Here is a 12944-nt window from a genome sequence, read left to right on the forward strand (position 1 = left end):
GGGCAATCATTCAGAAAAGTTACCACACACCAGGTTGCTTCTAACACATATGGTATCAAGCTTTTACTTCTTGTTCTCTGATCTTTTCTATTTCTGTTCTCCTAAAGCCACATATTATGCTACTAATATGAAAACACAGTTCTGAAAGAAGCAAACCAGCCTCATGACCCCTGGCAAACAGCCACCTCCAAACCTGCCATTTGTTGTAACTATGAGTTTACTTAAGGTCATACTGCAACACTTTAAAATGAACTCATATGTTTTGTGAAAAGCACATTACCTGGTAAAAAAACTGTAACCCAGAAAGTCACCATAACGCTAATATTTCAGGCAGCTTATTAAATAAAATCTAACTTCACAGTCATGTAAGCAGCAGAGATCCTTATAATGAATGGGCCAGAATACACTGCAGCAGATCAGGAATTATAAAACTAAATTAATAACTCAAATCTCATTTGCTATAAAAACAAACAGCACTCTGTTCTTGAAAAGGAAATTGCTGAGATAATGCAATGAATCATCCTTCTGCAGTCAGTTTCTGATGCTAAATCCTTTCTATAGTTCGATTAGCTAATTATACATGTATCATACATTTTCAGCATTTTGTGAAAAATTAGGTATCATTAACATCTCATCTCACAGCTTTATGAAGTTAAATTACTCAAAACTACCCTTCCTCCATATAGTGGACATCTAGGTAAGAGCTAAAATTCCATGGCATGTTTCAAGAAAGGCTAAGAAATATATTGACTCCTGTATCTTAAATGAACACATTCCAAGATTCAAAGTTGCATGCCAGCGACGACCCTACCTGAATTTGATGAGAACAGCTACAATTGTGGCTTGCTGAAGCACGGTGCATTACATATACACACAGCATCTCCGCTGGTCGTTTTACCTTTATGCCTGCTGTACTGGGTCTGACCAAGATGGCATTAACTTTCTTCATACCAGCTCTTACAGTGCTGTATTTTAGATCTGCAACTGAAACACTGCTGACAACACACTGATGTTTTAGCTATTGCTGAACAGTGTTGCATTGCAACAAGGCCTTCTGTGTTTCTTACTTCTTGCCCTCCCTCCCCAGGGAATAGAAGCTGGGAGGAGACACAACCAGGTAGATAACCCAAACTAACAAAAGAGATATTCCATGTCTTATAACAACATGCTCAGCAATAAAATGGAGAGGAAAGTGCTTCCTCTATCACTCAAATGGAGTAAGCAAGTGCTCTCTGAACAGAAGAACTTAAGTTTCAGATAAAATAGTAATGTAAGGTTCTCAGCAGCCCTGTTCGTAGCAAAGAGACAAGAGTTCATTTACTGTAGTGTCAATACAGTTGGTGACAGTGCTAATGCATAAATTATATTTGCTGTTGCAGCTCGTTTTCCAAAGTGTTGGCAATATTTATCATGAAACAGAAACAAACATTTTTGCAATGAACATAAAAGTCAACAGAAGAAAACCTGGGTCTGAGGCTGGGTATTTTGTATAAACAAGCCCCACTTTTTTATAGACAGCACCTCTCTCTCCCATTTATGTGCTACTAAAACCTTGAGAATCAACCTTTTCTTCTCCTTCACACAGAATCTAGAGTTTGCCTGTGAGGCAAAGGAGAAAGATATCCTGGTTGGCATAATTTTCATTGTTCAAGTTAGATTGGTTTTTTTCAAGCTGAGATTTTCAAATAAGCTTCCAAACCTCACAACTGAAAAAATTATGCAGAACAGTCACAAGTGGTTCTTACACCCTAATTACAGCACACTCTCAATTTCTCACCCATCAGAAGACACACATCTCTTCTCGCATATAAGGGGAAGGAGAACGTCTGTGACTGTGATATTGTTAACAAGAAAATTTAATTGAGAAACATTTTTGCATCTTGCGTTAGGTGTGACTCTCAGTTATGTGATATGTTCATGGGTGACAGGAAAATTATGCCTTATATCTGTAGAGATGTGTAAATGCCTCATTAAGTTTAATAATTATCTATTAGAAGGGCAGTTCCACAAGAAGATATCTGCTACTGAAAAACAGAAGGGACACAATGAAACAACACTGCAATTATATCATCACTGACCTTGCTGAATTAATTCAACTGTCCAGAAATATTTTTATAAACATATTAATAATGAATGTTATACTGTAAAAAAAATGCATGAGTGAGTTACACCATGAAAAGGTTATCAAATAGTCCATGAAATTAGACACAGACTATATTTTCAGATTTGAGTTCAATTAACTGGAATTTGTATGTTAATTCACATATGACAGAGGGAGAAAACGGAAGGTGGAAGAGAAAGGATATTGCTATGAAACATGACACATAAAAGGAGACTTTTTAAGAACAACTTTTCCATCAAAAAAACTACAAGTATCATCTTTGACAGACAAAAATCAATAGTATATGACTGATTCCCAAATGTTCTCTATAGCTAAAAAACAAAGCAAATACCCCCACCACCTTCCTGGATGTGGCAGAAGGCAAATTATCCCAACAGTAAAAAGCTCTCAAGGAAGCTATACTGTCCCACTTATATTGACAGCTCAGTTTTACAGCTAAACAAGGATTATACACTTCTGGGAAACCAAAACAGAACATTATAAACTTCTGTTCACAGTAAGAAGGTGGTTAAACAAACGAAGTACAACCTTCATACTAGCCAAATAAGCATTTTGACACATACCATTAAACAAAAAAATTATCAGTTTATTATATTTAACATATTTACAAAATAGTACAAATTAAAGTACTGTAACTCCATTACTGCATGACAGCAAAAACTCCATACAGGCAAAAGCAGCACATGAAAGAGACACTCCAGCATATTTTGGAAGTCTTTGGTACTCAAAATATAGTTTAAGACGCAGCATTAACTCAATCAATACAGGGCATTCGACACAGACAATGATATGTAGATTTATGCCACCAAAGTAAGTTTAGCTATGGCTTTCATTCTTCTCAAAGGCTGATTACTAGACTCAGGAATTGCTTAAAAGCTTTACAGCAACTTTAGGATGGAGAAACTACTCAAAATTATTCTAAAAGCAAGCTGTTGAAAATGATTGATATATTTCTCTACTCATATTGAATTAAACTGCCTCTTCTCACAACTATATGACAACAAAGCGCTAAACACTTCATAGGCCTAGAGCCTATTCCTCTACCCCTTGAGCAGGCAAAACTGTGAAAGAATCGACTTTGTCTACTTAAGGAATATAGGATCAAGCTCACAAAAGACAATAAAACTGTATGGCAAAACATTATTAAAGACAGTATAGTCTACACTGCTGTACACATCATTTACAAAATATGTTTTATGGATAATCTACATACTTACAAATGCTCTCAATTGTTCCATCAAGTAACATACTCAACACAATCACAGTTCACTGATTTTGAGGTAAATCCTTGAAAAGTTAAGAGCATCAGCAGAGATTCATCTGCAAGGCTGAATCTCACAAGTGGAGAATTTCTAGTTAGATAATCCTCTCTTTCACCTGGTCTCAAAGCAGTGTATGCTAGGGGTAAGATGGGTAAGATGGTTGCAGAGACAAAGCAAAATACTGTAAACCCTCTGTGCTGTGCTTGGTTCTTCCTGACGGGCAGAAGGAGGCCAGAGAGAAGCAAAGAACACTGGGGACAGCTAAAAAGAATCCGAAATACATATTAGCAGATTGTATTCTGTGGATAAACAGTGGATATTGTGTTGCTTATAGAGTGGGAAAAACTGCACTGGTAAATTGTGCAGTGTCTACGCACACTAACTGCAAAATGCCTATGTGAAAAAAGGACAGGGAAAAGCAAAGGAGAGGATGTGGGACTGGATGAATTAACTTTTCTTGATTGGTCAATATTACTGTAGAAAGAAAATGCATTTAAGAGCTTTATTTTCTCAGTTTTCAAGACAGATTAGCCATTATCTAAATATTCAAAACTGCACATCTGAAGACATCACCCACATTTATTTTCACTTATAACTACAGCACTTCTGACCTTCCATAAATACACTAAAACACTGCCTCACCAAGGGGTACACACCACTTCACAAGGCCTGATATTTCAAGCTAGATAACCTAGCCACATTTTTCCCTGGAGATGTTCATAGCACTGCAACAAGACCACTTACTGAACTGCTGTTATCATCTCAGAGAACAAGAGAGGAAAGGGCATGAAGAAGATTGCAAGTTCCCTTTGTATTACCTCATAAGATCACAAAAGGTGGTAAAAAGTCCTGTTTAACTAGGAAAGACAGTTTAGAGCTGGAAGCACCAAACTTCATCTAAATCAATCAAGATGTTAAAGTTTTGTTCTTGAAAAGTGACATCATCTTGCATTAGTATACTCTCCTACAGAATAAGTCTACAATCCTTAATGTTAACCCTGAAAATTTTAAAACTCATCTTGTCCTGACTATCCTCAGTTGCACTTTTATGGTCAGCTGCCTAAATTAAAAAGCTTCATACAGAAGGACTTGCAATGAGAAAGAAAGGATCCCACAATTTCACTCTGTAGACTCTTTTTCAAGCAATACCACATCACTACACCTTTTTTAAATGTTGTCTTTAAACAAATTGTTAGAAGACTTAGGCAGGACCTCAAAGTAGTCAGTTAACTAATTATATACGCATGAATGCTACTCATGTTTACTACATATTTCCTTCAGAAAGTTTTTGTGAGTGTAAAACTGTTTGTAAGGTGATAAGTAGTTTGATGTTTCAAGACAAGTCTACTGACTATACTTTATGCCCACTGGAATGACTGAACTCTCTTTTCTGCATGCCATGATAAGGAATAACAAGCCTTCATTCTCCTTGTACCATCACAGATGTTAGCTAGAAGAAAAGAGACATTAAATATTCAACCATAGCTAGTATTCATGGTGTAGTACAGGGTGAAATGAAAAGGAGCATAAAGAAATTTGTTTTCCAGAGTTCTTGTGGGAAGGTGAAGGTTGGACTTTGTACTGATCCCCAGTGATGGCAAACTGGCAGGTTGTTTCTTGCACAGCTCTGGGCAAGATAATAATCTGTCAGCACAAACTTCTGTATAAATCCCAACATTAAGACTGGAAGGTTCAGAGAGATAAAAATGCTGCTGTTTAAATACTTAACAAGACCAATAACACTTTGAAGATATTAAATGTTTACAATCCCTGAAATTGCTGGTCAGCAGAGGAAAGGTTTTCATTCATTCGTCCTCTTCAACATAAGTTGATGGAAACCAGCCCACCTAAAAAGGGGAAAAGCAGAACAAAATAATATATGAGATGCACAGGTTTTTTTAAAAGTCTGAACTAGGCAAAACAAGGATGGGTCTGTTCAGTAAGTGTAAGATTACAAAAATAAACTTGACTGATCTGCCACAGTTAGGGTAGGTACCCAAAATAAAAGAGTAACTTGCAGATATGACAATTTGGAGACCAAAGCCCTCCCCACCCCCTCAAAAAGAACAGGAAAAAAAAAAAAAAAACCAACCACAAACAAACAAACAAAAACACAAAACAAAGCAAACTTTTGCCCAAACTGGAAGTCTAAGCATTCAGAAAAAAAAGTCTAGAAATGCCAAGAGCAGAAGTAGGTTTACTATTGGCAGGATGCTGCTATTTTATGAATGAGCAGTTAAATATATAACAGGCTTCAGTTAGGTCCAGGGCATCCTCTTACAAAGGAAATAGTGACTGATTTGGTTGCATTACATGGAGTTAAATTCCACTGCCACCAACAGGACATTTAAATAAGACAGAACTGAAAGACAAAGTCCTGTGTTTCACACTTCGTAAGTTATAATGCTATCTCCATTCTGAAATTAATGATGTGTCAAATAAGGATTATATAAGACATACAGGGAAGCAATGTCATATATTTCTTATTATCTGTTCACTTTAGGTTTTTCACTCTGACTTTTTTATATCTAAGTCAATTTAACACTCAAAGACCTCAAAACCAAACCTAAAGCATGATTGGAAGGAGTAACTGCATAAATTTTGCTTTAAACTACCTTGCCAAAATATCTCCAGAGGTGAGTTTATGATCTCAAGTCCAGGCAGGGAAAGCTATCAGAAAGAACACTAGCATATAACAGGGGCATCCTTCAAGATGTGGCTAGGTGCATTAGAACAAGATGCTCAGTTTTCTTCAGATGACCATTTCACTTAAAGATCATAACCAGGCTCATGTACATTAAAAAAAAAAAAAAAAAAATTCTCCAAACTGCATAAAGCGGTAGATCTGAACATCTACTTCAATCAGACTTGCAACTTCCATACGCAGCTTCCAGGCAATCTACGTTTTTCCACCTCACATTCCTTGACCCTGCATTTCAGCTCTTTAGACATGGAAACAGCAACCTCAAATACTTCTGACTAATCTGCATTAAAAAGCAATGTACTAAGACTGAAACAATATAGCTTTTATAGGTCAAAACGGAAATTTACTTCCATGCAAGTCTGAGAGTACTACATTTTTAGAGATCAAAGCAGTCCCCTATAAAAAAAGGTGGCTGATTCCATTGCATTGTAGGCTGTCAATGTAGAAAGATGTGGAAATCATTCAGTGTTAAACAGACTTCCACAGCACCAGGAACCTGAGCTTTTGACCCCAAATACATGTGTGCAACATAGTTCAAGGAAGTTCAGCTGTAGCTTTACTATTAATCCTGGGTATTTTCAAACCATATAATCTTGCCCAAATATTCAGCCTGGTAGGTCACATTAAATAACCAATTAATTCAGATGCTGGGAAAGCTGCCTGGCAAGAGTTCTGCCTGGTTCCTATGAAACACAGATGAGAACATGTTGTATCTTGTGAATTTAAATATACAAAGAAGGTTCATGATGTAGGAACACTTTTTTTTTTTTTTTCTTTCACAAAATCACTGTCACTAAAGGCAGAAATGATACAAAGGAAAAAAAAGAAACCAACCTTACCCTTCCATTTACTTCACCTCTCCACCAGCCATTCGCACTCATCTTTGTATAAATTTTTACAACATCCCCTTTCAATAAGGACAGCTCTCTCATGTCTCTTGCACAGAAGTCATACCTGGCTATAGCAATGCCTATCACCTTCGGGCTTAGCACTGAAATGAAACAAGACGTTGACAGTATTAAGGTTTGTTAATTGAAGGCTACTACTGTACTGTACTTACAGTACTGTAAAATAGAAAACAATGATTTCACAACAACATACACTGGCATTCATTTTATGCATATATGAAAGCATCTGCACTATACAGATCAAGAAGGTTTAAACACAGGTGAACGGTGTAAAAGTTGAAAGGATTTTATGTGATTTTTTTTTAAAGTTTTTTATTTTTAGAAAAAAGTCAAACTAGATGAACAGTAAATAAAATATCTCCCACCCCAAAACTGCTAAATAAATTTGAAATTATTGTATTTTTGTGCTTCACAGTAAAACTTGCTGCCAGTTACATGCATCAACATTTTTTACAGGTCACTAGTTTCTTTCCAAAAGAATTATTAGCATTTACAGTTGATTTAACTTTAAACTTCTAATGAAGCAAAACAAACAGAATAAGGTGCTGTTCTTTCAAAAACAACTCCCAAGTTAAGTATTAATGCACTTAAAATTGGAAGCTAACATCAGCATGAGCAAAAAAGTAAAGAGTTTCCACAGGAAATTTGTATGGATCATTTGTTACAATCTTCATGAACATCGGCTGATGTAAATCTACTCTTTTCAGGAGTTTATACTATAAATCACCAATGAATTTGTTCTATAAAACTTTTTATGAAGAAAAAAAAATCCTTACATATTTTCTCCTAAATTTCAATTAAATTAGTACTTAAAATTTTTAATCTACGTCAATATGTGAGCATTTTGCCAATGTAAAGCCCAGACATTTTAAGCAGTAAAAAGCTGTGAAATATTTTTTAAAAGCAAATGTGAAAAAAGCCTCATTTTAAAAAGTAATCCTGTCCTCCCAAATAAATCTAGAGGAAGTTCTGGTTTCAACCCTGATGCAGAATGTCCAAACTTGCAAAAGAAATCCTCGACTCTTCCAATGAGAGAAAAGCAGGCATGGCACCTAAGAGATAAAGGCCTTTGACTTGGGCAGTTTAGAAGAAAAATCTACTACTCTACTGCATTTTGTAGTTGTATTAATTTGGCCGAAACACTCTTTTTTTATTTTTTCCACTAGTACCATTTATTTCCTATGCAAGTCACTGGTAGATAGGAGTTCACAAGCACACGCAAGCTTCCTCCTGAAAAGATTTCAGAAGAATTCATCAAATTATAATAATGGATGACTTGACATAATGTACATATAATCATCTTTTTTCTCAGAACCCTTTCCAATTTTTTAGAAATCATCTTTAGGAATACCATTAAGATTCTAGTTTTAGCAATACCTGCAACGATGTAATCTGAAAGTTTAGCAATACCTGCAACGATGTAAGCTGAAAGTTCATAGCTAGTTGCCTTTAATTTAAATCAGGAACAAAAAACATGGCAAATGAGCTTGAAAATCTTGACACTTTCAACTCTGCTTGTATTTAAGATTTCTTCTAATCCCACTGGGGACACTTCACAAAAACAGAGGCTTTCGCAAAAAAGTATTAAATATATGAAAATCATTATATATTTAAATACTTATAGCTTACAGAGACAATACAAACAATTTCTTTTAAAATAACAGCAAAGACTACATTTAAAATATTATTAGATAGATCACAAAAATGGAATGCCTAAACAACTGTTTTGGCAACAGATTATGGCCTTTTATATCATGCCATCAAAGTTTAGTCCAATGTTTCAGACTGCTTATGTAGAGTATGCTTATCAGATACTTGTTACAGGATGCACAGGATGCCATATAAAAGAGAATCAGTGTCTCAATTTATTGCTTAGATTTACAATATAAATATGTTGCAAAAAAAAATGGGTGATATATTAAGTATATGAAAGTTCAAACATACTTTTTTTCCCCTCTAAGCAAGTCAGATGTAGACGCTACTTGTTTAGATCTTGACATGAATGCTATGTCCTATACCTTATCAGCATTGCAGTAATCAATTTTACAGGGAAAGAGCACATCATGGGCAGCAATTGTTTTGGAGAAAAAAAAAAAAAAAGAGCAGTTATTGATTGTAAGGTCAGTAACCATTTATAGGTGTGCAGCAATATTACTCGCAGATTTGGGGAAGCATCGGAGGATGAAAGGAGTAATTCTGGGGAGCAGGGTATCATTTCAGACTCTAGAAAGGAGATAAAGGGCAAGGAAGAAGATTACAGGAGGCAAAGATGAAGAAATTTGGGAAAACATGGAAGAAAAGGACTAAGAAGAGAAGAAATGCATGCAAGAATAATAAAGATGGAAAATACTGAGGAAAAGTAGGATAGAAAAAGAAAGGAAGGCAGATCTGGGGGAAAGGCTCACTTCTAACTCTTTTTCAAGTTGTGGAGCCAAAGAGGAAAAGGAGAAAGCAGCAAGAGAAATCAAAACCATGTATCCCCAAAAGTCTTGAGACAGAAAGTAGAATTTAGATTAATTTAGAATCTAACATCCATATTTTCAAATAAAAGTGATGTTAACAATAGGAAACAGATAAAAGGAAGCCAGATGAGTGGTGGAATAAAGGAAAACGAGTCCTTATTTTGGAAAAAATATTGACCACTCTTGTAACATTGTCACAAAAAAGCTTGAGCAAACATTGTCAGCCCTGAATTCCCTATCAGAGCTTGCCCAGAATAAATGAAACTTGAGGGGAGACAGTCAGCATGTGGAAAGGACATCTGTACAGATGGGAGAGAGGAGAAACACTGAGTGAAGGACAGAGAGAGGATAGCTACAGGGAAAATGAGGAAGGAGGGAGAGAATGGGATTAATAGAAGAGACTGATGAAAAGAAAGTGCCTAGCATGAGAATGTGAATGAGAAATTAAAGAGGGAGGGAAAAGAAAAAGTGAGAAAAAAAGAAGCTATTGACAAAGTAGTAATAAATAAACCTTGTGTATTAGGAGGGAGCTACTCAGAGGATTAACAGGAAATAGAATGAGGAATCTGAGGGAGGTTAATAAAAGGTACACATGTGAATGAGAAAAATACACTTCTGTTTAACCTAGCCCTTCCTTCTGTAAACATAAGTAAAAGAAAAGACAGGGAACTACAGTCAGCTTTGATTCACACTAGAGTATGTTGGAAAAGTTTCTCACTGACAGTGAGACGTGCTGCAAATGAATTTTAATATGTTTGGTCCACTTATGAAGGAACTGAGGTGCATACAAAAGAGGTTCTGTGTAATCACAGTACATTGGTCTAGCTCATGTTTCTGTCTGTGCTTAAATTCCACAAGGGTCAATGTTATCATTATAAAAGCTGTGGTTGTTTCTCTCTCCTTGTGGTATGGCCTTCACATAATTCTGCAGCCATATCCCCTCAGGGCTGCTCTCTTGTATTACTTTCCATGCTCCTTCAAACAGTGTACATTTACTTGCACTGTTTAACCAAACCTTAGTCCTATTATACAAGCATGGGCAGCACCTCCAGTAGTGCTCAGTAGTCTGCTTAACCCTTCTCCTGCGTTACGAACTTCCATATCAGCAGAACTAAGCCAGCTCTGAGGATCCTTTAGAAAAATAAATACTTGTAATATTATGAAATAAGTTATTTGTTCATTTAATGTAAGCAAACTCTTTGGCTTTTTAAAAAAAGATGGTTTTACTAAGAACTTATGAAGTAATGTAACCTATCTATCAGAATATGAAATCCCAAAAAAAGGTAGATAAATTAAGAACTGCTCATCAATATTTTCCTTTAATATTTTGTACTTGTATGAAGAAATACTTTACACATCATATTGCGATATGCAAGGCATTGAATTCTTATTTATTGTGAGAGTTACTTAAAAATTTTCTGATAAAGCAGTTTTTATAGGGAAAAAAAGAATATAATTATAATTTGTTGAAACCAATATGGGGATATGTGAGAATGTGTGATTGGCTTAAAGTAACCCTGAGTCTTGATTACTGTTCTATCATTGTGGGTCACTTCACAGTTTTATTTTCATGGAACAGATACCAGTTTCAGTAAGAATGGACTTTACGATCAAGTACTGTGCATTTGAATGAAAGAGGTCATCTTCTATCCTTGCCCAAAAGGACAGAGGCTCACAGTATTTATCCACAATAAAGGGCCAAAACCTAACTCCTTTGTGTTCTCCGATACAAATGAGATGAGTTCTTCAGACATTCCAGCTGAATGGCTATACCAGAATGGCTTTCTATTCATCTTTTCTACAGATGCATCCCTTTATGTAAGTCAATGTCAACTAAAGAGTGCCTTAAAGCTTGGATTCTCAGTCAGCATTGTGACTACTGAAAGGAAGTAAAAGTATCTGCCCCAGAAAAATCTACAGATAAGGAAACAGAAGTGGAAGAAACAGACTCCAAAACATCAAATAATTGAGGGGCAAAACATTCAGCAGTATAGGACACCAAGACTGAAATGCCTAACAAGAATTGAGGGAGGACTCATCAGAACAACCCCCAGCAGCACTTGAGGAGGAGTGGCTGCAGAGCTGCCAGTCAGAGAGGGAGCTCGGGGGTGGGGGGTTTGATTGACAGCTGGCTGAACAGCCAGCTGAACAGGAGCCAGCAGTGTGCCCAGGTGGCCAAGAAGGCCAATGGCATCCTGGCTTGTGTCAGCAATAGAGTGGCCAGCAGGGACAGGGAAGGGATCTTACCCCTGTACTCGGCACTGGTGAGGCTGCACCTCGATTCCTGTGTTCAGTTTTGGGCCCCTCACTACAAAAAGGACATTGAATGACGAGCGTGTCCAGAGAAGGGCAACGAAGCTGGTGCGGGGTCTGGAGCACAGGTTGTACGGGGAGCGGCTGAGGGAACTGGGGGTGTTTAGTCTGGAGAAGAGGAGGCTGAGGGGAGACCTCATCGCCCTCTACAGCCACCTGAAAGGAGGGTGCAGAGAGCTGGGGATGAGCTTCTTGAACCAAGTAATAAGCAATAGGACAAGAGGTAATGGCCTCAAGTTGCACCAGGGAAGGTTTAGACTGGATATGAGGAAGCATTTCTTTACAGAAGGGGTTGTTAGGTGTTCAACTGGGCTGCCCAGGGAGGTGGTGGAGTCCCCATCCCTGGAGGTGTTTAAGAGTTGGGTCGACATAGTGCTGAGAGATATGGTGTAGCTGGGAACTGTCAGTGCTAGGTTAATGGTTGGACTAGATGATTTTCAAGGTCCTTTCCAACCTAGATGATTCTGTGATTTTGTGTGATTCTGTGAAACACTCTCAGCACAAGTAAGCACACTATCCATTCTACTACTGAACTGCCATCTACATCCTTTTCCTCTCTAGAAATTATACAAAGACTTAAGAATCCACTTCAGAGTACTAAGCAATCTGGATGACCTCTGTGGGGCAGATGTAAAACATACTGCCTATGCAGATCTCCTGGTCAGACCTTGATTATGGTTATGTCTGTGTTCATGCAGGCTAGGCACCTCCCTTTCCCTAGTGCAAAAGCCAGTCTCAATCCGGATTTGCACAACCTAGGCCAAGTCCTCCACCTCCTGTACACAGAGGTGTGTCAGTGTAACATGAGTGAACACCGTGTTCTCAACAGTAGCAGCTACTTCTATATGGTCCTTGAAGTTATTTACCTTCCTAATAGGAAAATTCTTCTTGATTTGTCCCACAGTGCAGTTTATCTCTTTGAAGACTAGGTCTCAGAGACCAGAGCAAGTCATAGCCATAATGATGCACTAATTGAGACTACCACTGCTACTACTACAAGCATTTTTATTCAGTCTCTTAGTTTAAAATGTTTGCATCTATTAAAGCCAGAGATGGTTAAATGAGAATAAAGAAAATAACATTTAGAAAGCAGATGGGTAAAATTAATTAACAATGTTAATGCAGAATTTAAAGAAAGCATTTTCTACAAAAAACCTACTGTATTCTAAGATG

At 37.1% G+C, this 12944-nt stretch overlaps 1 protein-coding gene across 2 annotated transcripts in view; it reads right to left on the reverse strand.

Moving 5' to 3' along the window:
* Nucleotides 1-2687: 2687 nt before the first annotated feature.
* The window catches only part of VAV3 (vav guanine nucleotide exchange factor 3), a 143270-nt gene continuing 133013 nt past the window's right edge, over nt 2688-12944 (reverse strand). For both annotated transcript variants that reach the window (XM_026854234.1, XM_026854233.1), the window contains 2 exons: nt 6928-7079; nt 2688-5231 (listed from right to left, as the gene is read on the reverse strand). In XM_026854234.1, coding sequence (XP_026710035.1) covers nt 5190-5231; nt 6928-7079 — 194 coding nt within the window. In that variant the 3' untranslated portion in view covers nt 2688-5189. The remainder of the gene's footprint in view (nt 5232-6927; nt 7080-12944) is intronic.

The sequence above is a fragment of the Athene cunicularia genome (genome assembly GCF_003259725.1).
Source record: "Athene cunicularia isolate RWA chromosome 8 unlocalized genomic scaffold, athCun1 chr8_part1, whole genome shotgun sequence".
NCBI lineage: Eukaryota > Metazoa > Chordata > Aves > Strigiformes > Strigidae > Athene > Athene cunicularia.